Source organism: Polypterus senegalus, chromosome 17 (genome assembly GCF_016835505.1).
Source record: "Polypterus senegalus isolate Bchr_013 chromosome 17, ASM1683550v1, whole genome shotgun sequence".
NCBI classification, from domain to species: Eukaryota; Metazoa; Chordata; class Cladistia; order Polypteriformes; family Polypteridae; genus Polypterus; species Polypterus senegalus.
In genome coordinates this window covers 29335998-29363817 of record NC_053170.1, presented here as the reverse complement: position 1 = coordinate 29363817, position 27820 = coordinate 29335998, and the positions used below count along the sequence as shown (strand labels likewise).

Sequence of the window (27820 nt, the reverse complement as noted above, 5' to 3'; positions counted from 1 at the left end):
TAAATGTGTCAAGAAATATGCTTTTCTGTTGTTGTTGTTGTTTACTTCCGTATTTACTTAACATTTTTTAAATATAATCCTGTGACACCTCACACAACATGAAATAAAGCTTGAAATTAAAACTGTTATTGTCACTCGTCAAAGCTGAACTCAAAAATAATTATCGGTAGGCTTCCTAGAAGGACACTAACAGATTAAGAAAACCTGGACTTGGCCTGTGTTACTTACGTATGCAGTAAGAGTCCTTTTGGTTTATAGATCTGCTACTGAACTAAAAAAAAAAACAAAGGATATTTATGGAACCTTAACGTGGATGATGGGTCTTTGGTAAACAAACATTGATCTCCTATGGCATCTCTCTGAAGATCCACTCTATCATCTTCATTTTTAAGAATGCGGGGTTGCTAGATGTGCGGTTTTAACGCCAGTCTGGGCTATGTTTGACAGTTGTTCTGCGATACAAATATTGATTTGGGTGGTATTTTCAGAGGTTACCCAAACCCCCTGCCGAACGTCAACAGCGGCCAAACTACAAGCGGAACTCAAACTCCGGGACGTCGATAGCGACAAAATTCTTAAGGTGAAAGAACTTCAACAATGCCAAAACACCAAGGGGGCCCTTCCACCCCAGGATGTCGACAGCTCAGTCATTGTGCGGGAAATATTTCCAGGACCGGACAATCCTGTATCAAGTGCTATATTTACAGTTGAGGCAGCCCCCACATGTCAGATGCAAACTTCTGAGAGGGTAATAAAGTCTACGTTTCTTGAATTAAAAGTAGCTGTTTCGTGCAGTAATTCTGGCCAACATTTTCATGCACACATGTCCGCCATGGATACGCACAGTAACAACGGTAAGCTGCGCTTTGCTTTCCTTGGAATGGAACCCTGCGGCTCATAGGTTTGTGTAACGCTAGTATGAACTTGTCACTGTGGGCGTTCTCTCTAGCAACGATTCACCAATCAAAAAACAGGATTCGCTAGAGCCCATCCTCTCAACTTTGTTCAAGCTGTATTTCATGTTAAACAAAGAAGGAAAGAAGCAACGGCAACAAAGTATCTATCTATCTATTTAGTATATAGTGCCATTCATATCTATCTATCTATCTATCTGATCATGATACGTTTAGTTATAAAACTTATAAAGGTGCCAAAAGGTGTTCTTCTGGCTAATACCACTGGAGAAACATTTTGGTTTTCTAAAGAGCCTCCTATATGAAGGTTACAGAAAGAACCCTTTTATTTATATTTAGATCCATAGCTGGTATATAAAAATTACTTGATAATAACTGATTTGTGAAACACTAATGGGCTTATTATTTTTAAAGGACTCTAGTTGCTTACAATAAAGGACTGAATTCCGGTCTTCTTTATCTTTTAGTATCGTTCTAGGACGCTTATAATACATACAAATATAAAAAATAAAAATATTTCTGTTTTGTACACATATAAGGAACTTTTTCAAAGTAAAATACATAAATAATTTTCATATGCAAATAAGCCACAGAATGAAATGATTCTTTGTCAAGGAGTTGTTCTATGAGGAACCACACAATCCAGTAAAATTCCATTTCAGAACCTCTAATTTTAAGGTTGTATTCTCACATATCATTATGTTTTTATTGTTACGTTTCATAATAAATATATTAGCGTATGTATTTATTTGATAATGTCCTAAATATTTGTCCATGTTTTGTTACGTTTAAAATAAATATAAACATTTACAGCACATGCAGAGAAATGTAAAACAACAACAATGCAAACAAGAAAACGCTTGTGTCATCCCAAAGAGCAATACTGGGGACAACTTGCGACACACACTGTAGATGTGGTGTGACCTGAGGTAAGTAAAACGCACAAAATGTGTTACCTAGAGATTAAGTTTTTTTTTTTTTTGCTTAGCTGGAACATTACAGCGACGGTAAGGTAAGTTTAATCAAAATTCAATGTAAAAGCTTTTAAGGCAGTTTCCTTGTAAGGTTCACAGATCTCGTTATTGCAGGTTTAAGGATTATGAAGTACTAGCAAATACAATATATCGGTTTATTATCACCAACGTGTTGGTTTTAAACTTGGCGGATCAGATGTTTTAAGGCAGCGAAGCTGATATATGTTATGACAACGAGTCAAAGGGTGAATAATTTGTTGATGTAGTTACTGTCCTTCGCAACACAATCAGTTTAACAATATGAATACGCACAAACTGTCATTAACCTTATTGTCCTTTATATGAAGTGTATGAGCAGGAGTTCCGAGGAGCTAATCTCCGCTCACCTGAATGCGCAGTCCGTACACTGCGCAACTCTGATCAGACGAGCCGCGAGTTGCTATAAGTGCGGGGGCTGAAAACTTGCTGTAATACAAGATCATCATCATCAACCACATGAAATCAACAATCCGGCAGCCTCCGGTTCTTGTCTTGCAGATATGCAGGAAGATTTCAACGGAGCCTGCTTTCGATCTTCAGATAGCATTAGACATAATCGAATAGCGTGTCAATGGACGAAGTGAAAAAAACCTACTACATCGTGTTGTGTCTCACCGGGATACCAGGTATTCTATCTATCTATCTATCATTTCAGTTGAGTACATTCACTGAACATTTTGTCTTTTTGTTTCATTTCGAATAGTTACTACAAAGAGCACGTTAGAACACTTTGCTAATACACCAAGTTGTACCGCTTATTTAAATGCCCAAGTTGAATTTCGATTTTTTTTTACTTACTAAATCGTTCGCATCACTTTTCCAAAACATTGTGAACTTCTTAACTGCATATCTGAACACCCCACACAAATTAAACACAGATTTCCCGTGGAGTGTCAACTCGCAGAGGAGCGGCTTTGAAGTTCAGGGATGGCGGGGCAGAGGTGGTTCTGCTATTTGAATTGTAAAAAGTGCAAAATGGGTTCGTTACACCCTGCGTTACGAGGATTTTTCTTTAAACTCATATTTCCTCCTATGTTTTCTTTAAATGCATTGCGCGTCATTATCTTCATTCGGGACATGTTCGTACATTTCTAAAATGTCTCTGGCCGCACCCATTTCTAATTATTTTGCAGTGGTTGTTAAGTGCTTAATTGTATCTTTAACTCGTCTAACGGCATTAAGAAAACTGGATAACTTTAGCATAATTAGTTTAACAGTTTTAGGATTAAACATCATGTGTTAGGTATTTAAAGTATAAACAGTGTCTGTTGCCTAAGTATTGACACGCGAATTTTTTGTACGGAGGTTCTGTGTAATGTAAGGTGTGGTGGTGAACAGCATAAAATAACCTTGAGATTATTGTCTCCTCTGTTTAAACTGTAACTTTATTATACGAAAGCGTTATACGTTTTTAAGACTCTCCATGTGGTAAGCCGTTTCCACAATGCGTTCCTTTATCGTTGTATGACCTTGACCCAGAAACAGCCCACCTGTATAAAAATGTAATAAATATCTTGGCTGCTCGCCATGAAAGGCGCTTTATAATGAACGCTTCAGCTGAAGAGGTTCGTGTCGCCGCCATTTCAAGGACACTAGACAGAAATCAACTGTAGGTGCTTCAGATGACAGGAGGAGTAGTGCTGTTTTTAAATGCAACAAGGGATCTGCTACAGAACGTGTCCTGATCAGACATACTGTAAAGTCTCTCAGCTTCACTACTTGTTTTCTCCAGAACGCAGAAGACCAGCTTGTCCTGTAAAATGCCACAATGGCTGCTTTAAGCAAATCATTTACAAGATGTGTTTTGCAGGGAGCCTTGAGCAGGAAAATGTAGGAGGTATTTACAGTTCAATTGTTTTTATGAGGTGTGTTTAGAGCCAGGATTCATCAGTGACATTCATTAAAGAGTTTCTCCTGCTTTATTACAGAGGGCTAATTATTACACATATAATCACAGTGATTACTGGTTCTCTTAATTTATTATGCATGCTCTACACTGAGTGCTGGTGATTTCTCATTCAGGAGATATTTTATTGTCAGGTAGTTCTTTATTGTGACTGAGGTAGCTGTTTTCAAAGTCAGGACACCCTGTTACAGTGTCCATGTTAGGGCACCTTGGACAATTCAGGTGTCATTTCTAAGGGTTGATTTTAGCTTAAAAAAGTGAGTGAGTGAAGTTAGTCACAGGAAACCAACGTCTGACTGAAGGTGGGACAGAGGACGAGGCCAGTTTCTGCTGAAATTGTGAATACGGACCCAGACAGCATGCCAAATTCTAAAGATTGTCAGGGATGCCAGGGGCCATGACCCGGCTGGGACGCCACGAGGGACCGGAAGAGGGTCAGAGCCCTGCCTGGATCACGTGGGGTTTGCCTTCCGGGTTGCTTTGGGGGCCACGGGTCAAGGGCATGGAAGCCTTTCCCTGTAGGGTCACCGCCAGGAGGCGCCCCGATGTCTTGGAGACTTGTTGCCCCAGCACTTCTGCCACACCAGGAAGTGCTGGGGGGAAGATTTATGACGGCGCCCGGAGAGCAGCCGTGAGGACAGCCGGCACTTCCGCCACGCTGGGGCGTGGCCAACGGAGGAATGCCGGGAACACCTGGGGCTCATCCGGGTCCTCTATAAAAGGGGCCGTCTCCATTCATTCGAGGCTAGAGTCGGGTGGAAGGAGGACGAAGCAAGAGGAGCTGAGGATGTGGCCCGAAGACAAGGCATTGTGGCCAGGACTGTGACTGTTTTGGGGTTTGTGCACGTGACTGAGGTCTGAGTGACCATTGGCTGGGGTCTTTGTGACCATATTATTGTAAATATTGTGCTTAATAAACGTGTGGTGGTGTTTTAACAAGATGTCCGCCTGTCTGTGTCCGGGTCAAGTTCACAAGATACATACATTTAAAATACATACAAGTAGACCAAGCGGTCTAAACAGAAGCTGTGTGTCAGCAGGATGGCTCAATGGCACTCGAAGTCACAAGGCTATTGGCTCAGCCTCCGACTCTCTAGATGACATTGGACAATCACTTCACCCGCCAGTGCTCTCTAGTTGCAAAAAATATACAGAACAAGAGCATGAGGAAACTTGAGAAGGAGGAGAATGGGCATTCAGTCTAACATGAATCCGTTTCAGCTCTGTTAATCTTTTCGAAAACAATGTCACCAATGTGCTGTTATCTGCTACTAGCTGTGCTACCCATCTAGGATGGGTTGTAATCAAAGTAATCAATGGAGACCTCATTTGAAGTGAACCATGCAATCCTTATGTCTCTCTTGTATGGCATCTAGTTTGGGATTCATAAAAGCAGTGTTAATATTTGTGATGCAAAAATTGTTGGGATTACAGGGACCTAGCAAGCAGACGAACACACAGGCACTTATTCTTCAACTACCTGTGCTAATCGTCCAAAACCGGTTAAGTTCTATATAATCAACATGGACTACAGCGTTAGCATTGGAAGTGCACCATGCACTTCATATAACTTTGTTATATGCCATTTGCCATGGGATTTGGCAGTGTTAATGTTTGTGATGTGCCATCTGTTGGAATAACAGAGACAAAGCAACTGGAATGACACACAGACGCATATTTTTACTATTGTGCTACCCATCTAAGACCAGTTAAATTATAAGTAACCAACATGGACTTCGGAGTTAACGTTTGAAGTATACACCATATGATGTGTATGTCTCTTTTGTATGCCATTTGGCATAGAATTCATAAAAACGGTGTTAAGGTTAGTGAAGTGCTATCTGTTGGAAAGAGAAATGCAATGTATTGTTTGTGATGCACCATCTTTAGAATGACAGAGGCGTAGCAACTGGCTGGACACAGAGACAGACTATTATTATTTTATTAAGATGGATTATCTGCTGCTTGGCACATCACTCCATGTTGGTTTTTGTGAAGAATTATTTTCTAACATTTAATGGGAAAATGTATCTGCTACCATCTGCACTTTCGGTAGTCTTGTTGAAGATTTCATGTTATAGTAGCAGCTGACATCCACCCTACTCCTTCCTTACAGAAATGTGAACACCTCAGTCGTAGCTCTGATTGTTGTTTGGTTAGCTGCCTCAGGGTTTCCTCATATCTCCTAGCCCAGAGTCGATCCATCAGAATCTATCCCAGAATGATCACCTTTTGGCTTTCTTTAACGTTGTTACAGTATATACGTATAAGCAACTGTGTTATAGGCCTGTACCTGTAAACTGACTTGTAATTACCACCGAAAAGTGGCACATGCCAGGTTTCTTTAACGCTCCTTTCAAAACAGGCCCCAGAATGATGTTAACTCAGTTATGTTGACCTCTGTTGTATGTTTCTTTGCTAAGCAAGTAAATCTACATGACAAGCGTTAAGTGTTATAGAAATCAAACAAATTGACTAGACCAGATAACATTTATCCTTGAGAGTGTTTAAAGAGATTAGTGAGCACGTATATAGTATAAACCCTTGAATCATATTTTTCAAAAATGACTACACATGGGGGAAATTGTTACATGAGAGAGGTGGTCATGCTGATCCAAGTAACTGTAAGCCTAACGGGCATCACAGGTAAACTAATAGTAGGAATTATGAAGGAAAAGGCTGAGCAACACAAGTTACAGTATTGGTGAACAGTCAGCATGGATGTAGAGTGTGCAGAATGTGTTTCATTAAGTATTGTAACTAGATGTGAAAGCAACAGAAGCATACAATCAGAGAGATTCATATATCATTTGCCTGGAATTACAGAATACTTTTGATAAATTACAGCTATGGGATCAAACTAAATGAAGTTGAGATCAAGAACGAGTATATAAAGATCTGTGCAAACTTGAACAGAACAAGCAAAGGTTATGGTGAGTGGAGCTTTTTCACAATTAGGTGATCTTAAAAGTGGCGTCCCTGGGTGATCGGTGCTTGGGCGGCTGCTCTTTTTTTAATAGACATGAAAGATCTTGATCAGGATACAGATAACATCCAGTTTAAGCTTGTAAATGATGTGAAAGTAAGGGATAAGGTAGATAAAACACAATCCGCCAAGTCATTCCAGAGGGAGCTGAACAGAATACAGGCTTGGGCACATTTGTGGCACATGAAGTTTAATGTAGGTAAATGTGAAGTATTACACATGGGATCTGAATGTGCAAAGAGAGCTTTGAAACTTGAAGAGACACTTTATGACAAGGACCTAGTAGTTGTAGTGGACTTGTCACCATTCACATTCAGTGTAGAGAAGCCATTATGATTTCTAACAGTATGTAGGGTTACAGTATATTGCGCAATGTGAGAAGTGCAAATCCAGGGAATTTATGCATAAAGTGTTTAACGCACTAGTAGTTGGACTAGTAAGAGTAGCTCTATTATGTGTACAGAGTACAGTGAAGTCTAAGATTCCTCCCTTTCTTATTCCATCCACATAAATCACATTAAGAAACTTTCTTACTTTCACCTCCGTAACATATCCTGTGTTCGCTCCTTCCTCTCCTTTTCTGATGCTGAGAAACGTGTCCCTGCTTTTACAATACAATACAATACAATACAGTTTATTTTTGTATAGCCCAAAATCACACAGGAAGTGCCGCAATGGGCTTTAACAGGCCCTGCCTCTTGACAGCCCCCCAGCCTTGACTCTCTGAGAAGACAAGGAAAAACTCCCAATAAAAACCTTGTAAGGAAAAATGGAAGAAACCTCGGGAAAGGCAGTTCAAAGAGAGACCCCTTTCCAGGTAGGTTGGGCGTGCAGTGGGTGTCAAAAGTAGGGGGTCAATATAATACAATATACACAACAGAACAATTCCTTAAGACAGCATAATAATAAAATTTTTTTTAGAAGTACGGTATCACAGTAGATGATATGACATAATTAGGTTTCGATATTTTTAGAGTCCTGGAGACCTCATCCATCTAGCTGCCTCCCCATTTGGCCATGCCACGGCTGAAACGTTGCTCCGATGAAAGGACCCCTCTTTCCCATGATTCCTGTGATCCTCCATCAGGAATGACTTTACCATAGGCAGGCAAACAACTTGGCAGGTGGGCCGTGGCACCAATGGCCACATTTGGGTACCGAGAAAAGAAACAGAATAGGTGAGGGTTAGTATTCAAATATAATTATCATGTTACTTATGTTATAGTGCTAATGACTAACAACAGAGATGCAGTCTGTACAGTAAATCAGCAGCTCTAGTCAGGATATGCTAAACTGAAGTAGTGAGTCTTCAGCCGGGATTTAAAGGCTGAGACTGAAGGGGCATCTCTTATAGAAGCAGGAAGACCAGTCCACAGTTTAGGGGCCCTGTAACTAAAAGCTCGACCTCCCACTGTTATTTTATTAATCCTTGGAATCCTAAGCAGACCGGCATCTTGAGATCTTAATGTGCTCAGGTTTGTAAGTCATGATAAGTTCAGACAAGTAAGCCGAACCTTGGCCATTTAATGCTTTATATGTTAAAAGGAGGATTTTGAAATCTGCCCTGAACTTAACTGGGAGCCAGTGTAAAGATTTAAGAACTGGGGTTATGTGTTCATATTTTCTTGTTCTTGTAATAATTCTTGCAGCGGCATTTTGGATTAACTGGAGGCTGTATAAAGAACAGTTTGAACAGCCAGTGAACACCGCATTGCAGTAGTCAATCCTACTAGAGATAAATGCATGAATGAATTTCTCACAATCTTGTTTATTTAGAAAGTGCCTTAATTTCCTAACATTTTTAAGATGGAAAAAACATGTTTTGGACGACTTTGTAATATGCGCTTTAAATGACATGCTAGAGTCAAAGATAACACCTAGATTGCGGGCTGATTCAGTAAAATTAATTGGGATTCCAACTGAGTTAAATGACGACAAAATATTGCTGTGATCAGCGTCATTCCCTCCAACAATTAACATCTCTGTTTTATCTGTATTTAAGGACAAGTAGTTCTCATTCATCCATTCCTTTAATTCACTAACACAACTAATTAAAGACAACATCGGAGAAACTTCATTTGATTTAAATGAAAGGTATAACTGGGTGTCATCTGCATACGAGTGAAAATTAACATTATGTTTCCTAATGAGAGATCCCAGTGGAAGCATGTAAAGTGAAAACAGTAAAGGTCCCAGTACTGAGCCCTGCGGGACACCATATTGAACTTTTATCACATCCCACATCGATTATTGTAACTCGCTCCTGGCAGGTGCCCCTTCTAATCTTATATCACAGCGCCAGCTTATTCAAACCACAGCTGCAAGAGTCCTTACACAAACCAGCAGCAGCGAGCACATCACACCCATCCTGCTCCGTCTTCACTGGCTCCCTGTGTCTTACAGAATCGAATATAAAATTCTACTAATAACCTACAAAGCCTTAAATAACATCGTGCCAAACTGCATCAGTGACCTTCTCCATCACTATGTGCCTGTCCACCCACTAAGGTCCTCTGATTCTGGCAATCTTGTTGTGCCCCACACTAATCTACACTCCATGGGTGACAGCAGGGCCTTCAGCTGTATAGCGAGTGCTCAGACTCTGGAATGACCTACCGAAATTAATCAGGTCAGCTGACTCCATGAATTCTTTTAAAAAATAACTCAAAACTCATCTGTTCAGGAAGGCTTTTAGCTCTACTTGACTTTATTACCCTTCTCTCAGTTTACCTCCATGTCAAGATGCTCATGTAACCTGTATGTGTGTGCTGGACCATCAGTTCTGTTGTCTGTTAGGCTTTCTCTGAATTTACTGTCTTAATCTTCTTTATTTATTTATTTATTTGGTTTGTACTATGCTATATACTGTATACCCTGCCATTCTTTCTTAGATTCTGTAAGTGCCTTGAGCATGGGAAAGGCGCTATATAAATAAAATGTATTATTAAGAGATGTCTTACTTGGATTACTATATACAGTTTTGGTCTCCATAGCACACAAAAGACATGGCAGCACTAAAGGAAGTCCAGAGAAGAGCGGCCAGGATGATTTAGGTATGAGCTATGAGAAAACATTGAAGAAGCTGAGCCTTTTCAGTTTGAACAGATGGAGATAACTGCATAACTGAAGTGTTCCAAATTATAAAGAGAATAAGTACAGTGGATTCCAGCTACTACTTTAAAAAGCATTCAGACACACAGATGAGAACTTGATAAGGGTACATTTTGTACAAATGTTCGAATGTTTCTCTTCCCACAGCAAGTCACAGACACATAAAATGAGATAGCAAGTAGCTGGTCGACAGTGGAACTCTAAACTTGACTTGATGTTATTTTTGGAGACATTGGGTGAATGGGATTGATGAGCTTTGTTGGGTGGAATGGTCCTGTTAAAGTATTCTAATAAAACACAGCCGTAAATTAATTATAATTTACTAGGGGGCTTTGCCCCCGGCTCGCTTCACTTACCTAACCAATACCCGACCCCCTGGTCGTGCTACACACCAACCACTTCGTGTCTTTGCCTCTCGCATTGTGAAGAGGGGGGCTGAACACACGCTAAGGAGATGCGGTTACTCCTCCGAAACTTCCTCTTAAATGGTGATACAATGGGAAACAAATACATTTGTTTTTACCTCCTCTATGCTCGATCAACTGGCTTGCTGCTGCTGCTTGTGCCGTGCTACATGATTTTCAAACATTTAAAAGCCTGTACAGCAGCTGTCCTCCTTGTCTCTTTAACGGGATGTTGAAGTGTCTCCGAGAAAATCACGTCTCAACCCAAGATTTTTTTATATAATAGAGACATGTACAGTTTGCTGTGGCATTGTATTGCTAATATTCATATCTCTGCATGCATTTGGTAATTATGGAGGGGGTACAGCTAAGTGGCCAATTCCGTTCCACCCATTCACCCGCTGTATGACTCTAAGACAATTACTTCAGCTACCTGCAGTTATAAACATATCCATCCATCCATGATCTCAATCCATTTCAGCATCAGAGGCATCGAAGCTTATCCCAGCAACACAGACATCCAGAATTAGCCAACTGGTGAATGGCACAGCATTTGATTATAGTGTTACACATAAAGATATATTATACAGGATGCGCACAAAGTCCATATACCCCTTTCTTTAGGAGCATTTACGGGAATAACCCTGACAATTTGGTTCCTGTGGACATTGCGCCAAGTCTTCCCGGTATTTCGAGGTGTGTTTCCGACATCCTGTGTGGTGCTGCCACCTGCTGCCGCTCAAGAAAGTGCAACAACGTGGCGGTCGTTCCAAGACGAAGCGATGGGTGACACAGGTGTTTTCACGATCGCGGAGCTTTTGGATGCTGACTTGAACAGACGTCATGAAGCTTGTGATCTGATGCTGCACCAATTTCCAACAAATGCTGAGAAGGAAAAGGTTATGTTCTCTGACGAGTGCGCGATTTATCGCAGCCCCCGCAATCGAAACGTGTTTTACTGGGGAAAAGAAAATCCACATTTCTTTGAAGAAATTGAGCATAACCCACCACATGTGATGATCTGGGCCGGAATGACAGCACAGCGTTTGTTTGGCCCTTATTTTTTTTGATGATTCTGTTAACCAAATCCGTTATCTGTAAATGCCGAATGGCTGGCTCATCCCGCAACTGAGAAACCAGGGCGTCCTTGACAGTGTTTGGTTTCAACAAGACGGGGCACCTCCCTATTTCGCAATCACCGTGCGTGATCGCCTCAACAAAGTTTTTGGGAATCGCTGGATCGGGCGAGGATCAAACAACCCCAATCCCGCTCCTCTTCCGTGGCCTCCAAGAAGCCCTGATCTCACAACTCCAGATAATGTACTCTGGCGGTTTATCAAAGTAGACGTGACGATGAACTGAAACATGCGGTTCGCGCAGCGTTCCAGAAAGTCACCCTGCAAACGTTGCAGAACATGAGCAGGAGAACCTGGCGGCGCATTCGGCTATGCAGAGATCATGGAGGGACCCGTACAAATGTTTTGGATTCCTAAGAGGTAACCTTTAGCTTGCAAAATCCTCCAAAAGATAAGAGTATATGGACTTTGTGCGCATCCTGTATTTGTTAAACAATCTGGGACGGTATTCACGATAGATAGTCCGCTATATGAAGTAAAATGTCTGCCTTTCATGGTATTGGGTTAAGAAAACATTTACCAATACACTCCTTGTACAAATTCCTCTTGAGATGCATTAGCAATAACTATTTAAACACATATGGCCACTTTCTCAGCTTGGCAGCTTGACCCACCAATGACTAAAGTCCTGGACTGTGAATTGAAAGGTGGGCAGTTTAGTTGAGGCCACTGCCATTCTTGTTCACAGCCTTGTTACTTCTCGGCTTGACTATTGTAATTCACTTCTTTTTGGTCTTTCTCAAAAATCAATTCATAAGCTTCAACGTGTTCAGAACTCTGCTGCCCGTATTATCACCAGGACCCCTTCTATTCACCACATCACCCCTGTTCTCCAGCAGCTCCATTGGCTTCCGGTCAAATATCGCATTAATTTTAAAATACTTCTGTATACTTTTAAGGCTATTCATCATCTCTCTCCTCCATATCTCTCTGATTTGGTACAGATCATCATCCCATCTCGGTGTCTCAGATCCTCTTCTTCTCTTTCTCTCTCTGTCCCTGTCCCCCGTCTTGCCACTATGGGGAGCAGGGCTTTCAGTTGCTCTGCTCCTCGACTTTGGAATTCCCTACCTCCTGAAATAAGAAACATCACCTCTTTCTCTCTTTTTAAGTCTAGACTAAAAACTCACCTATTCAAAATAGCTTATCCCACATAACTTTCTCCATTTTCCTATCTTGGAACTGTTTTATGTTTTATGATCTTGTAAATTACCTGCTCTTTTGCCTGCTTTTTATTTTCTTACTTTTATTATTATTTTTTACTGTGTACAGTGTCCTTGAGTGTCTTGAAAGGCGCTTTCAAATAAAATGTATTATTATTATTATTATATTCGGGGTGAAGGGGCTAGAAGAGGCTATGCCCCCCATCCCCAGAATTTTGATGTGTCCCCCAAACCCCAAAAAACACACCTGCACTCCAGTTTCTCTGAGCAGTAGGTAAAATGCTCCCCCACCTCAACTCTTTGACACCGTGAAACACAAGCTAGAGCTGATCCAGAGTTGAGCTCCCATCATTGATTCACTGTGTGCCGCCAAGCAAATCCCTTCATTCACCTGCACTACCCATCAATTACAGTATGTAACCCACATAATCCAGTTCAGCATCACAGGAGCTGGGGCCTGTCCTGGCTGCACTGAGTGCAAGGCTGGAATCGAGCCTGTATTTTGTGCCAGTCCCTCACAATATAAAAAAATCTGAATAAAAAACTGCATCACTGCTCTGTGCCTGTAAAATGCACCGTAAAATGAAAATAGTTTCTTCAGTATTCGAGTTTCCATTTGTTGCATCTGTTTATAAGAATCTATCATGATATCTTCATGACATTAGGTGAAGTCTAAGCATGGATGGTAGATGCAAGGAAAAGACTTAATAAACATAACACTGTCATGCTTCTCCACAGCAGGCCCTACAAGGTTTGTGAGAATAGAGGGGGACATGAATAGAGAAACATACAGGGAAATCCTGGAGGAGAACCTAATGCAGAATGCAAGAAACCTGCGCCTTGGGAGAAGATTTATTTTCCAGCAAGAAAACGAACCCAAGCATAAAGCCAAAGCTACACAGGAATGGCTGAAAAACAGCAATGTTAATGTCCTGTGGAGGGCGCGTCGGAGTCCAGATCCCAATCACAATCTGCATGCAATCTTATCAGTGCTTGAGCAAAGAATAATGAGAGAAATGGCAGCGTCCAAATGTGCAAAACTGAGAGAGCGAGAGAAAGGCCTGAGCACACAGACTTAAGGCTGTCATGGCTACATCTACTAAATGCTGCCTGAAAGGGGGTGAACACTTATGTGATCATCAGGAGGAGCAGGCAGATAGTGACCAGGCTACAATCTGATCTCCTTCTTCAGGAGTAGGGAAACAGCAGCACCAACTATTGCGCCAACTTGGACGTAATCTAGGACACGAAATTGTCAAAAGAATCGGTGATGCTATTAATTCATCCATTTACTAAGCCTGCTTAATCTGGCTTCAGGCTTTTGGGGAGCTGGACCCTATCCCAGAAGATTTGGATAAAAGGTAGGGACAAACCTTTGAAGATGTGCCAGTATGGTAAATCTTGATGAAAACACTTAAATAGGGACAGACACTTAACCGACAGCCAATTGCATGGCCAACCAATGATAGTGATGACTTAAATACAGGTGACTGCTCTTAAAGTTAGTTGGATTTTATCACAGCTATAAAACACCTAACTATATTCAAAGTAAACATCCATCCATCCATCCGTTATCCAACCCGCTATATCCTAACTACAGGGTCACGGGGGTCTGCCAGAGCCAATCCCAGCCAACACCGGGTGCAAGGCAGGAAACAAACCCCAAGCAGGGCACCAGCCCACCGCAGCAACGTAAACATTGTATTTTTAAATATACATATACATCAACATTACTAAACCTTATGTGACTATACATGTACAACCAATGGAGCGTGCCATTTGTTTGATCAACATGTCCCACAACTCATGCATAGCACACCTCATAAGCCCACCATTATGAACGCTTTACCCTGCACTCTTCTTCTAAAATTCTCTTATAGCTGTGATCTTAGCTCTGTCCTGCAGTTTCACAATAAATTCGGGATTTTGTTAAAACTAATATGTTAGTTAGACAATGATGAATATCTCTTATAAAACTCCCAGCTTGTAATATATCTTGTTTGTCCCCTTCTGTGCATTAGCTGTCGATTCACCATGACTGTGGGGCATTTTCTGCTTTTGTAAAGGATTTCAGAAACATAAGCTCTTTAAGCCCAGTGCTAGCGAAGATGGTAGAAGTACAAAGACTTGTGTGCCAGCTCCTTATACTGTACCGTACTCTATGTCTCTTTAGAGCTGGCTGGCCTTATAGCTGGGCAGTGCAGTGGTGATGTGGCTTCATAGACCTGGGATCAAATCCTGGCCCAGTCACTGTATGTGTGGACCTTCACATTCAAATTGGAGTTTGCCGTCTGTTATGGTGTATAAAATCTGTACATTTTGGTTTCTATTATATTTTGTTTGAGACAAGACAACAGATGAACTAAGGCAAATTAAAGTTTTCTTCCCTTACACCTTACTTTTATAACACTTGTTCATAGCTTAGTATTACTTTATGGATGGACATCTGGAACAACAGTTTGGTTTACAGCCTGGGACAGGAAGAACTACTGACACCTCCGAGTACATCAAAGGTTTTGTTGTTTGGGAAAACGGACAGTGAATTAATTCATCAATCATCTGGACAGCCAGCCAATCAGGTGCATGTGTTGTGAAACCAAGGCTTGACATTTCATAATAAATATGGCTTGGTTTGAGAAGCAAGAAGAGAGAAGCAAAGGGAGAAGAGAAGAGGAGAAGAAGAAGAGGAACGGACGAAGATGGCACTGGTCATCACAAAGGCATCATGAACATCGGTTGCTAAATCAAACGCCTCCCTGGGACATTCATCCTTGTCATCTGTAACTTTTTCGTAAGCTTTTTCTAAAGATTATATATATTCAGACTTTCCTATCAGTACCTATTATCTAGTATTCTTTGTTCTTGTGGTATTATTATTATTCTTGTAATGTGTTGGCTGGGATTGGCTCCAGCAGACCCCCGTGACCCTGTATTCGGATTCAGCGGGTTAGAAAATGGATGGATGGATGGATAAATACCATGCTGCTTTTAACTTTCAATGCTTTGTCTTAATGTCTAGAGTGATTCAAGTAATAAGTTAGATTTCTTTGAGCACCTGGTGACAGCCGGATTTTTGCCATTATTTCTGTGCTGCGAGGTTTATAAGGCTGAGAGTGAGAGCGCCACTCACTAGTTAGGGACAATACGAAAAGAAGGTTTTCTTGGCTGGTAAATGGCCTATAGTTAACAGTGCTGAGTCTTTGTATGTTTAAATGTATTCCTGTAGACCAAAAGTAATATTTAGGTCTGAGATATCACTAAAACATCGTATTGTTGTTCGGGCAAGTAAGTCTCTTAAAGTGCTGAATGACAGGCTGTTATTCCTATAGCACTTGTGTGGTTTAAAGTGCTAAGGGTTAATCAGCGTGTGTGTGTCATTCATGGAGCACAGTTGTGGTTAGGGTCTGTGTGTGTGTTTATCTATGTGTGTGTGTGTGTGTGTTCATCTTAAATTGCAACAGTAGACCAACCTGATAACGAACTAGACAAGAACACTTACCCTTGAAGAAACAGGTAAAGGGTAAGTAGAGGGAAACACTACAATAATACACCATCTTACACCCAGTGTGGCCAGCATAGGCTCCAGGCTCCCTGTGCTAATGTGTGTAATTGATGAAATGAGTTTAGGTACTGGATAGACTAATGGTGGGCTGGAGGGAAGGATGGATGGATGTATCTACCGCGGATGAATATACAAAGAGCTGTTAAACTGCAGAGAAGTACAAATGAAAACTGTGGTAGAAAACAATCTCATTCATATATTGGGGTGTTTATAACATGAGGAGGTTGCTATGTTTTAAACTGCTGATTAATTCTAAATTCACAACCTTACTGAATCACAGGAAACCAAAAAAAATCAAAACAGTCTAATTAAAAAGGGCTTTGATTACAACCAGAGATCAGCCTCTAATTAGGGAAAATCCTGCAGCCACTGCAGCTCTGCACGGTGGAGACTGAGGCTGTGTGCTTTAGTCGCAGAAATACAGTATAATGGAGGAGCAGGAGCACAAAGCATCATGGCGATGACAGGCAGATGCATGCTGATCAGTCTATCTGTCTATTCATTGTAAAGTGTCGCTTTCATTTCTGTCTATCTATTGTATGCATCTGTCTAGATATTTATTGTATATATTGCCTTTAATATCCTTCTATCTATCTATCTATCTATCTATCTATCTATCTATCTATCTATCTATCTATCTATCTATCTATCTATGGTATATTGTTCCTTTCATTTCTGTTTATCTGTTTTATGTAGTGATTTTCATATCTGTCTAACTATTGTATATATCTATTTATCTATTATGAGGGACAAACCGATGCCCCAGACAGGATGGACCGCTGTGTCCTTGTTTGGCCAGGAAACCATTATAATGGTGGGTAACTGCCTGCTAGGAGCACAGCATCCCCCTGTACACTGAATGGCAGCATCCCATCTGGCAAGCCTGTGTTATGGATACCCCTGTTGAGTTCTGCAGGGTCTCGCCTGGGGGGCTGCCAGATATTGACAGCACAAGGACTGGTGTGGTCCTGACCACCCCAGAAGTGCTTCCCAGTGACGATTGATTGAGTAACAGAAGTACTCCGGGTTGGATATTAAAAGAAAGCCCTCCATTTCGCCCAGGGAGTTGGAGCCAGGAGGAGAGCTGGACAGCGCTCGTGTGGGAAGAGTGGAGGGGAAAATAAAAGGATTGGATTGAATTGTGCACTGCAGAGGAAAAGAAGCCTGTGAGAGTTACTGAGTGAAAATAAAAATAACCTTTGGTTGAACTCAGGACTGTCCTTGTGTAGTTGTAGTTGTGTCTGTGGTTTGGGGCTCAGTGGGACCCCATACTGGCCACTCTATCTATCTATCTATCTATCTATCTATCTATCTATCTATCTATCTATCTATGAAGAAGCTGATTTGCCAGGATTTGACCAGATTTCTTATTTTTCATTATTTTTCATGCCTTAATTAATGTCTTACATGGGAATTTTAGTGGCTTCACAGTGCTTGGACTGTGGTGAGTGCCTTAAGATCATTTCCAGAAATAAATCATGGAACGTCATTTTTTCTTGAAGTATTTTAAGGTGTTATATTTTATTTGCTTTAATGAAAGGCTGCAAATTGCTCTATTTATATAGTAAGTTTATACATTTTGCCTCGTTCAGGAGCTTACTATTTTAAGTAAATACAATATAAGATAAACAGAACCCAGGTCATGGGGAGACAGAGCCTATCCTAACAGCTTCAGACACATGGCAGGAGCCAAGGCTGGACAGGGGCCCAGTCCAGTGCAGGGCCTATTGATGTGCACACCCACAGTTACCAGTACGCCCAGCTTGTACCTATATGGGGATATGGGAGGAGAACTGGAGTACCCAGAGAAATACCCATGTAAACATTGTGAGGGCCTGCACACTTCACTCAGACAATGACCATTATGTATACCACTTCATCATTTTTTATTTTTTCAAGATTACACAGTAGTCAGCAGTGATGCCTCACAGTTCCAATGTCCTGGGTTAAAATTCTGTTCCTGGTTCTTGTCAGTATGAAGTCTCCATGTTCTCCCAGTATCTTTGTGCATTTTCCACTGACATTTCAAACACATGTGGCTTGGTGTGTGTGAGGGTGGATGTGTACGTATGTGTGCTCTCTGATGGACTGCCACCCCATCCTTGACCGGTTCCTTCCTTGCACTCAATGCCACCAGCACAGGCTTTGGCTCCCATGACCCCTGAGATCTCTATAGGTTCCCATGCCAGACCCTCATATCTTCCAATAACACCTGCCTTCCTTATTCCTTGTCGTTGCATTATATGCATTGTAGTTTCAGGTGGGCACTTATTGGTTGCCAGCTGTCACGCACACAAGCCCACCCTTACGACTTAACACAAAATTAGACCTGTCAGATTTTGTCAGTGCACGTCCCAGACTAGTTGGACTGAGTCGGTGGGTATGTCAAACAATATGGCTGACCTTCAGTGGAGCACATCAGGACTGTCCTCGACTCGATAAGATAATGTACATGACAGGTATGACTGCAAAAGTCATGTAATGTGACAGGGCTTTTATGTGACCTACCCTGTGATTTCAAGTCATGTAATCTGACATACTCCAGTGACAAAATCAGCATTAAAGCCTAGGAAAGCCTACAAAACACAGATTCATAACTCAAAGCTTCAACATAACAAGTCTCACCCACCCAAAGAATACTATGAAAGGATGTGAACGTTGAATGATTTTTGTCTGACATCTCCATTTTGTTTCTCTTTTGCAGCCAACATCTTTGCTGCTTTTGTCATTCTTACACGGCCCTGCCAACTTAGTAAGACCACCACCATCTATCTGGTGGCACTGGCTTGCTCAGACACCTTCTGCCTAGTGTGGGCCGGATTTTATAACCTCAGCCAGCTCTTCTCGGATACAGAATCCTTTTGGGACACCGAACCTGTTATTTGCTTGTCCATCGTGATTGAATATGGAGCTGTCCTGAGTTCAGTTTGGATTATTGTAGCATTTACTGTGGAGCGCTATGTGTTTCTTTTTAAGAAGACATTTAAGCGAAGTCTTTCTCATCCTCAGGTGGCCATAGGCATGGTTGTTGGACTTGTCCTTTTCTCCTATGCTGTGTCTACCTCTTCCTGTTTGATCCATCATTTCACTTTGAACGACTCCAGTTCCAAAATCCAGTCGTCCACCAGCACGGACGAGTGCTCTGTATATAGTAGACCACTGTTGTGGGTTCATTTCTTTATCACAGGAGGTGCGCCTTACTTCCTCATCATTGTCTTCAACGTTCTCATTGTGTACAATCTGAGGATGCACACTAAAGTCCAGCCTCCTGGAGGAGGAGGCTCAGCAGCCATGAACCGAACCCGAAATCATGTCAGGAGATTAGCACGCCTTCTCCTCACCATCTCCCTCACCACAGTAGCCTTGGGCTTGCCACGCTTCATCGCTTGTTCCTTTGAGGAGACTGCCGCTGTAATCATCAACCTTTGCATCATGCTGCAGTGGCTCAACTCTGCCATTAACTTCTGCCTGTTCTGCCTGGCTTGTACTGCCTTCCGCAAAGAGTGCCTGCTGTTGTTTCGAGCTTGTGCTGCACGGCTGAAACCAAGCCATGGCTCTCCTGCAGTGGGATACACAAACGGTGGAAACAAACCCTGTCAAAGTGGTGTCAGTGGGGAAAAGCATGAGAAGAATCTGCCTCTTCCAATGCTGACTCTGACCAGCAGCACGAACACCACAGGAGCTGGTGAAATGGACAGCAAAGCAAACTAAGAGCAGAGGGACAGGAGATGAACATTTTGTAATACATTGTCATGTGATTTTTGAAAGCTAACTTCTCCTTTTTTTAATCTGATAAATGGTATCCAGCATAAAACTTCTGGTCTTCTATTCAGAAAGATAGCGGTAAGAGACAACTCGATTAATAGTGTCTTCATAAAGAAACAGCTACACTTTAATTACCTAATTCTAGCAGCGTAGCCTCACAGATGTCTTGCTCCATGCCTGGGTGTTGTCTCTATGGGGTTTGCCCAATCTCACCATGTGAGTTTTTCTAAAGGACGCTCTGGTTTTCCTCCCACCTTCCCATAAAGGTCTGGTTATTAGGTGTGAACATATTTAGATGTGCATGTGAAAGGGGTCTCATCTAAGGCTGGTTCATGGCCTTACAGCCCATGCTTAGGTGTGTTCCAGCCCCTACAGCTGGATTAAGTGAGACATCAGAATGTTATTTTGGATAGGTTAACTAATTATTTGATTCTGTTCGTAGACTTTAGTTCAGCATTCAACATCATCATCCCTCAGAAGCTCAGAAGGCAGTGGAGTCTCAACTCAACTCAACTCAACTTTATTGTCATTCAACCACATACATAGAATATGGTTGAGCAAAATTTCATTCCTTATGGTCCCAGGTGCATAACCAAATCAACATACGTTTTAACATACACTATTACATTAACAAAACCAGTGTTACAATACAAAGTAAGCAAAACAAAAAAACTCAAGGCTATAAAGTTCAAACAAAGCTCAATGTCTATTGTAAAATGCAGAATGTACATGCTATAGGGATATGGTGTTGGGTGATGTGTAAGAGTTCAGAAGTCTGACACTCTGGGGAAATAAACCGTTATGAAGCTTGGCTGTGCCGGTCCTTATTCTGTGGAATCTTCTGCCAACAGTGTGTGTGACAGCTGAGAGATGACTGTAACAGTGGTGGCGTCTCTATTCTGACATTGTGTCTGAAGGATGTCCACGATAGAGGAGAGGGAAACTCCTATGAATTTCTCAGCTGTCCTCACTACACGCTGCAGGACCTTGTGCTTGTGGGCTTTGCTGTTCCCATACCACACAGTGATGCAGTTTGTCAGGGCACTCTCCACAGTTTCTCTGTAAAATGATTTAAGAATGGATTGTGGAACGCTGACTTGCTTCTGTCTCCAAAGAAAATAAAGGCATTGTTGATTGTCCAGAAGAGGTCATCAGAGGTATGCAAACCAAGAAACCTGTTCCTACTGACTCTCTCCACAGCAGAGCCACTGATGAGCAGTGGCAGTCATCCGACGTTCTCCGTAAATCGACAAGCATTTCTTTTGTCTTATCAACATTTCGAGACAGATTTTTTGCACTGCACCACCTCACCAGATGTTCAACCTCCTCTCTGTAGGATATGTCATCATTAATGCTGATGAGGCCCACTATGGTTGTATCATCCACAAACTTAACAATTACATTGGACTTGGACTAAGCTGTGCAGGTCATGGGTGAGCAGTGTGAACAATAGAGGGCTCAGCATGCACCCTTAGGGGGGCACCTGTTCTCAGCCTGATGGTGTTTGATGTTCTGCTCCTTTCTATCAAAAAAGTCCAGAATCCAATTACACAGGGGAGTCAAGGCCCAGCAGAGAGAGTTTCTTCACCAACATCTGGGGGATGATTGTGCTGAACACCGAGCTGAAATCAACAAACTAGATTCTGACATACAGTATGTGTCACTGGTGTTCAGATGAGACAGTAGAGTGGGCAAAGTATAGGAGATGGTGTTATCAGTGGAGCGGTCTGAACGCTAAGCAAACTGGAGTGGGTCCAGTGAAGTGGGGTGGATGGGGTCTGCTAGGGTACAGCACTTTCTTATGTGAATGGATCCTGGACTTTGTGACAAAGAGACCGCAGACAGTCCAAGTTGGAAACACCATCATGCTGAGCACTGGTGCCCACCAGGGCTATGAACTCAGCCCGCGTCTGTTCACTCTCCTGCCTCACATCTGTACTGATGTGCACAGCTCTAACACCATCATTAAATTTGCTGACAACACAACAGTCAGGATTGAATTATTAATAAGAAAAAAAAAGGAAGAAAAATCAGTTAATGTGAGGATTCATGCCTGGGAAAGACACAGGGATCGTTGTAGAGTGTGCACCCCAACAGGACAGCATCGATCTGATAATCTCTGCAATGAATCTTACCAGAACATTCTGTAACCTGTTTAATCCAATTCAGTGTCGCAAGGGGCTGGAGCCTATCCAGAAATGAATCTTTAATCCCCTAAAAGAGATAAGCTGCTAATCTAAATGAACGTCCACTTTTTTTCTAATACTAGACACTTTCTATTCCTTTTTCTAGAAGACATTTGTTATATTACTATATAAACGTCTTGGGCAGTGTGAGAAATACCCCATATTTTTTTTATATTTTAATTTTTCTTTTTGACCAAATTATTTTTATTTCAGGTTTTGGTATTCTAAGGATGTGAAATATTTAAATATTTCATTTATTAATATAAGTATTCACTTTGTTATCTATTCCTTTATGCTATAGTTTTACTGGTAGTTATGAAAGTATTATAGTAAACTAGCCAAAGCCTGCCGTAGCATAAGAATAGAAACGGAAAATGGTGAGAAAGTAATTCAGAAATCAAGAAGAAATAAATACTTCTTGAAAGAAGCAGGTGTGAATAGGTGTTTTGGTGGTGACGACAGATAATGAGTCGAAAGATCTAACCCTAGAAAAAGCCACGTACAACTGACCGTGGCTGAAGACTGGTTATTAGAATTATTGTGAAGAGTAAACAGCATGTGGGATATCAGGTCTGTGCTCCGGTCTTTGGGTATCCGACAGTGCATGTAGAATTTCCGGCCAAGCAGGATTACATGTGAAAGTGATAAATAAATTGAGGCTGTCCGAATTTACGTACTATGGACATGGCATCCTGCTAGTTGTGTTGCATGTATCTTGGACCCTGGAAATGTTTTCAGCGTTTGCTTGCAGTGCGTCTGACAGTCCTTTGTATTGTTCCACGCGCAAATCTTGTTGATCTAATCTGAGATAGTTGAGACGTGTGCCCTCTGTTTTAACATACGCATCTACGACGTACTGTTGGAATAGTTCTCCTCTGGAGTGCAAAATACTAAATGTATTCCTCATTGCTAATCTGTACACGTAAAATTGGCATTGAGTAAGCCTTCTTCACATGGCAGTTCTTTTATCTGGAACATGTTGTAAATCTTTGTGCCAGCCAATGTCTCCGTAAGGTAAGGTGACCATCCGTCCCCGTTTCGGACAACTGTCCCCACTCAGAAACATGTCCCCGTTTTGTCCCCGGTGGAAGATTTTTTCCCCAGTTTCAGCTGGTTCACTTTTTTGAATGTATCTCAGCACCTCGATAATTTGAACTCGCCGCGCGTGAACGGTGTTTTGACGGAGGTCATGCTTTACCACATCCTGCAACTTTGGTGAGAAATCACGTGATAAGCTTTCGCTTTGTACTCTGTAGTGTTTAGCGTCCCTACTCGTGATCTGTATGTAGATTCTACGCTCCTCTAGCCCCCCCATGTCCCTTCTGGTCACCTTACGTAAGGGAATAAAAGTGGGTAAACCATAGGATTGCAATTCATATTGAGCGTGGAAATCTGTCTACAGGAGTTGCCTATGGGACAGATGCAAATGTCCCTTTCGGCAGGCAGTTCACCATCTTCTCTGACGAAAATTGCTGCAACATCGGTGTGACATGGTGGGACATTGTATCATCGTAAATCCTGCCCAGAGTTTTCCTTGAAAAGCATTCGTACAGCTGCTGTTAGATTGGACTGAGTGATTTCATGCACGTGTTTGTATGATTTAGCGAAGGGTTTGATGAGCAGGGAATCTAGCTGGAGAAGTAAATTTTCACTGCATGTAGAGTTTGCTTTATTTTGTAAGCGTACTGCAGATGCTTGGCGTGTCGAATGCGTGTGGGCAGGACCGGTTTTGAGGGTGGACGCGGGAGGAGAGTTAGAGTTGGTGGGCAGGGCTCTGTCGTGCGTATCCCATGGTGCTCTGTGAGTTGGCAGGCGTGGCTCTGTCTTACTTGCGCTCACCGTCGTGCGTCCCCTTGGTGAATTATATATATAGATACTCGGGCTCTGCATATACTGTATATTATATTAATATAGCACTTTTCTAACCTACTAAAAGCCCTTTTTATAGACAGCACAGAAGACACCTCAAACACCATCAATGTGTAGCATCCACCTAGATGATGTGACGGCAGCCATTTTTGCTTCCGTATTCTCACCACACATAAGCTATTAGATGGTGAAAGGTTGAAAGAGATAGCAAACAATACGATTAAGGGGTAATGATGACCAGGTCATGAGGGGGCAATTTAGCCAGGACATTGGGAAGCGCACTACTCTTTTTGGAAGGTGCCAATGTATCTTTTACGACCATGGACAATCAGGACCTTGGTTTTATGTCTCATCTGAAAAACATCATCAATTTTTACAGCACAGTGTACTCGTCACTGCAATGGGGCATTGGGATCCACACCCAGACCACAGACTAAATACCCCCTGATGGTCACCAGCACCTCTTCCAGTAGTATCCCACACTTATTTTAGATGGTCTCCCATCCAAGTACTGGCCAGGCCCAAACATGCTTAGCTTAAAGTGGATTACCTGTTATGAAATGCAGGTGGTGTCACCGCTGGCGAAGGGTGAGGCCTCCAACATAGCCCACAAAACAAATCTCATCCCACGGCAAGCCTGATCCCAGGGAAACGGAGTACTTCAGGCTTGAATAGGCCTCAGAACAAAGGTAAAGTTTTTAAATTCAGAACAATAACAAAAAGTCCCAAAAAACCTTCAAATATGTCTTAACAGAGGGAGATTCATAAAAACTCCAGCTGGAAAAAGAACAAGTCTATAAATAATCTTTATGAAAGAGGATGCTTACTAATAAAAAAAAGTCTAAAAATACTAAAAGGAGGCACAAGGATTTTTCTAAAAGGCAATCCACAGCAGCCAAGTCCCAGTGCAAATCCTGAAATTGTAAACCATAAACAGGTGCAAACTCTCAGAAAATCCAGCAAGACAAAGGAGCGCAATTTTTAGAGCGCCATCTGACACCAGAGTGCATTGGAAATGAACCACCCTGGACTTAAATTCCCAGCAGCCTTTACAGGGTGGGAGGCGGTCCCAACTATGATGGACAAGTGGCCCCGCCTTTGGGCATCCACCCACAAAACACGAATTGAAGCAAAATAATCACAAAAGAAAGTAATATTGATACATATTACATAACAAGACACGTGATACAAATATATGACGATATTTGAACAAACCAAAGAAACTGAAGGCTCAACAATGAACAAAAAAATGCATGAAAAAGAAATCGAAGCATAAGCCAGGAAGGAACTCTGGCTTGACTATGACAAGTGAGTCCAGCACCTCTGTATCACTCAGCTACTCACATGTCAGTTGTGGTGTCTAGAGAGCCCAACTGAAAATAAAATAAAAAGAATTCTTTACGTGCAAGTTTTATTTACTTTACAGTCAGTAGGTAAGTATGTACGGTAGGTCCATGTCAGTCACATACTACCTACAGAATGCTCTATGGGATGTCTTACTAGTGCTTGGTGTGCATTACTCATGTTACATCAGGTCTCAGCGTATGAATTCACATAGAGAGAGCTTTGTATGAGCGAATGCTTCATGCATGTGAGGACAGTCGAGCACACGTATGAGATTGAATGTGGTTATGGTTAGCAAATAGTGGTGTGCCTTGGGGAAAGATTGGGAAACATTGGTCCAGCCTGTGAAGAGCTGTCTACTGGCTGCTACCTTCAGGCACAGTAATGGACACAGAGTAATGTAACATGTTCTTAAAAATGATTTTAAGGGACCTCCAACTGTTTTGAGTTTCAGTCCTTCAGTACGCCCAAACTACGATGGCACTCAGACCCACCGGGACCCTCGCTTTTCACATGTTGATTTTAGGATGTTATGAAAAGCTAAGACTGAGTTTTCTTTACTAATTCTACAGTATATTCACTCTATCTTGAGTGCACCTGGTTTGTCTGTTTAGAGGGTCCTAATATGTAGGCTGTGCCAAGGGGCTTCCACAGCAAAATACCCACTAAATTAAACAAGAGTTAAACTGTACGATAGAGAACCCGTTTTCAATGTATAGGCTTTTAAAAGGCTACTTACAATACAACAGCACTGCCGATTTAGCTGTATGCTTGCTGCTTTGCAGACGGTGCTGCTGGAATAGGCGCACAACACACCAAAAAGCACTAAGCAGGTTTGAGAATATTTTCTTATTTACTTACAAAAGGATCTTTTCTTCACAGGATCTCAGTACTTGTGCAGGCACTGCCCTAAATATTACATTTTTGAATCATAGCCACAACCTGTTCTGTTAAAGGGTGTTGCTAAACCACAGCTAAGGACAGGTGATGGAAAGGACAAAAAAAAAATACACTAAAATATAAATTAAAACAAAAATAAAGGGACACCTCTCTCATTTGTGCTTTGCAATGCGAGCAGGTATCCGAATACTACGTGGGGAGCAGCTACCTGTGATGGTGATGATTCTTTTTCTTTTTTCTGTCTTGTTTGTTCTTTTATCATTCTTGTTTATTGTTTTTTTTATAATATTCTCCTGTTCATTTATTATTATTTGTTATTTTTGTTCTGTTTGGTTACTGTTCAATATCTATGTGCGTCTTGCTCTTTGTCTGTGACCCTCGTAATTTGTGGGTGGTTCCCCAAGAGGCGGGGCCAACCATCCATCTCTGTTGAGGTTTTGTCTCCAGTCCTCTAAAGGCTGATGGGAAATGCAGTCCCTTGTGACTCATTTGAATGCTCTCTGGTGTTTGGTGGTTCTGTGGGTGTTGTATTTTCTTTACCTTTAATCACAGTTTTTCTTTATTTATTTTGGTCTGCTCCTTAGGATCTTTTTGTAGATTTTGTAATTGGACTTTTTACATTGTTGTGATAAATCCTTAATTTATAAAGAGTCTCTGTGGGACTTGTCTCTGCAAGCCGGAGTTATATGGTTCTCCCCCTTGTGAAGAATAGTTACAGTTATTTTGTGATTTCAAGCATATTTTGAACCTTTGACACTAAAGCCTCATTTGGCCCTGTGCAGACTAAAATCAGCCTATAAAATAGGAGGTCAGGCTACCGTGGAGTGTTGGCTTTTCAGGGCAGTCTGCTGAGAATAGCAACACGCTTTTGTCTCATTTGGGGATCTCGGATCTTTGCCATGTACTGTACGTACTTATGCATTCATAACAATACCCTGTACTCAGTAAAATAATACAATTACCTTCAAACCAATGGCTGCAATAAAGCCCTCTGACCCCTGACTCTAAGCACCCAGTTTACATTCAGGGAATGGACATTCTTGTCCACAACTAAACTCAGCAATGTTGACACAATTGAGCTGCAATGTTCTGTAGTGGATGTCAAAGTGCAACATATCCTTACCCACAATTCCAGATTTAAAAGGCCAGGCATCCATAGCTGATCTATTCCTGTCTGTCTCATTTTGTAGCTGCTGTGATGAGTAGAGAACAAAACAGTGAAAGGTCTTGAGACCTCAAAAAGACCCACAAACCAGGCCAGGACCAACCCTTGGGTTCTTATCAAGGAAACCCATAAACAAATGACAGTAAAAAAAGGTAAATAAAATAGAAACGTCAGATGCTTGGCGTGTCGGCTGCGTGTGGGCAGGACCGGTTTTGAGGGTGGACGTGGGAGGAGAGTTAGAGTTGGTGGGCGGGGCTCTGTCGTGCGTATCCCATGGTGCTCTGTGAGTTGGCGGGCGTGGCTCTGTCTTACTTGCGCTCACTGTCGTGTGTGCCCTTGGTGAAATATAAATATAGATACTCGGGCTCTGCATATATATTATATTAATATAGCACT

At 41.8% G+C, this 27820-nt stretch overlaps 1 protein-coding gene across 1 annotated transcript; it reads left to right on the top strand.

Moving 5' to 3' along the window:
• Positions 1 to 2139: 2139 nt before the first annotated feature.
• LOC120517890 (probable G-protein coupled receptor 139) lies at positions 2140 to 20771 on the top strand. Its single transcript, XM_039740403.1, has 2 exons — positions 2140 to 2553; positions 18900 to 20771. Exons 1-2 carry the CDS (start codon positions 2499 to 2501, stop codon positions 19904 to 19906), a joined length of 1062 nt encoding a protein of 353 aa, XP_039596337.1. The 5' UTR covers positions 2140 to 2498; the 3' UTR covers positions 19907 to 20771.
• Positions 20772 to 27820: the final 7049 nt, after the last annotated feature.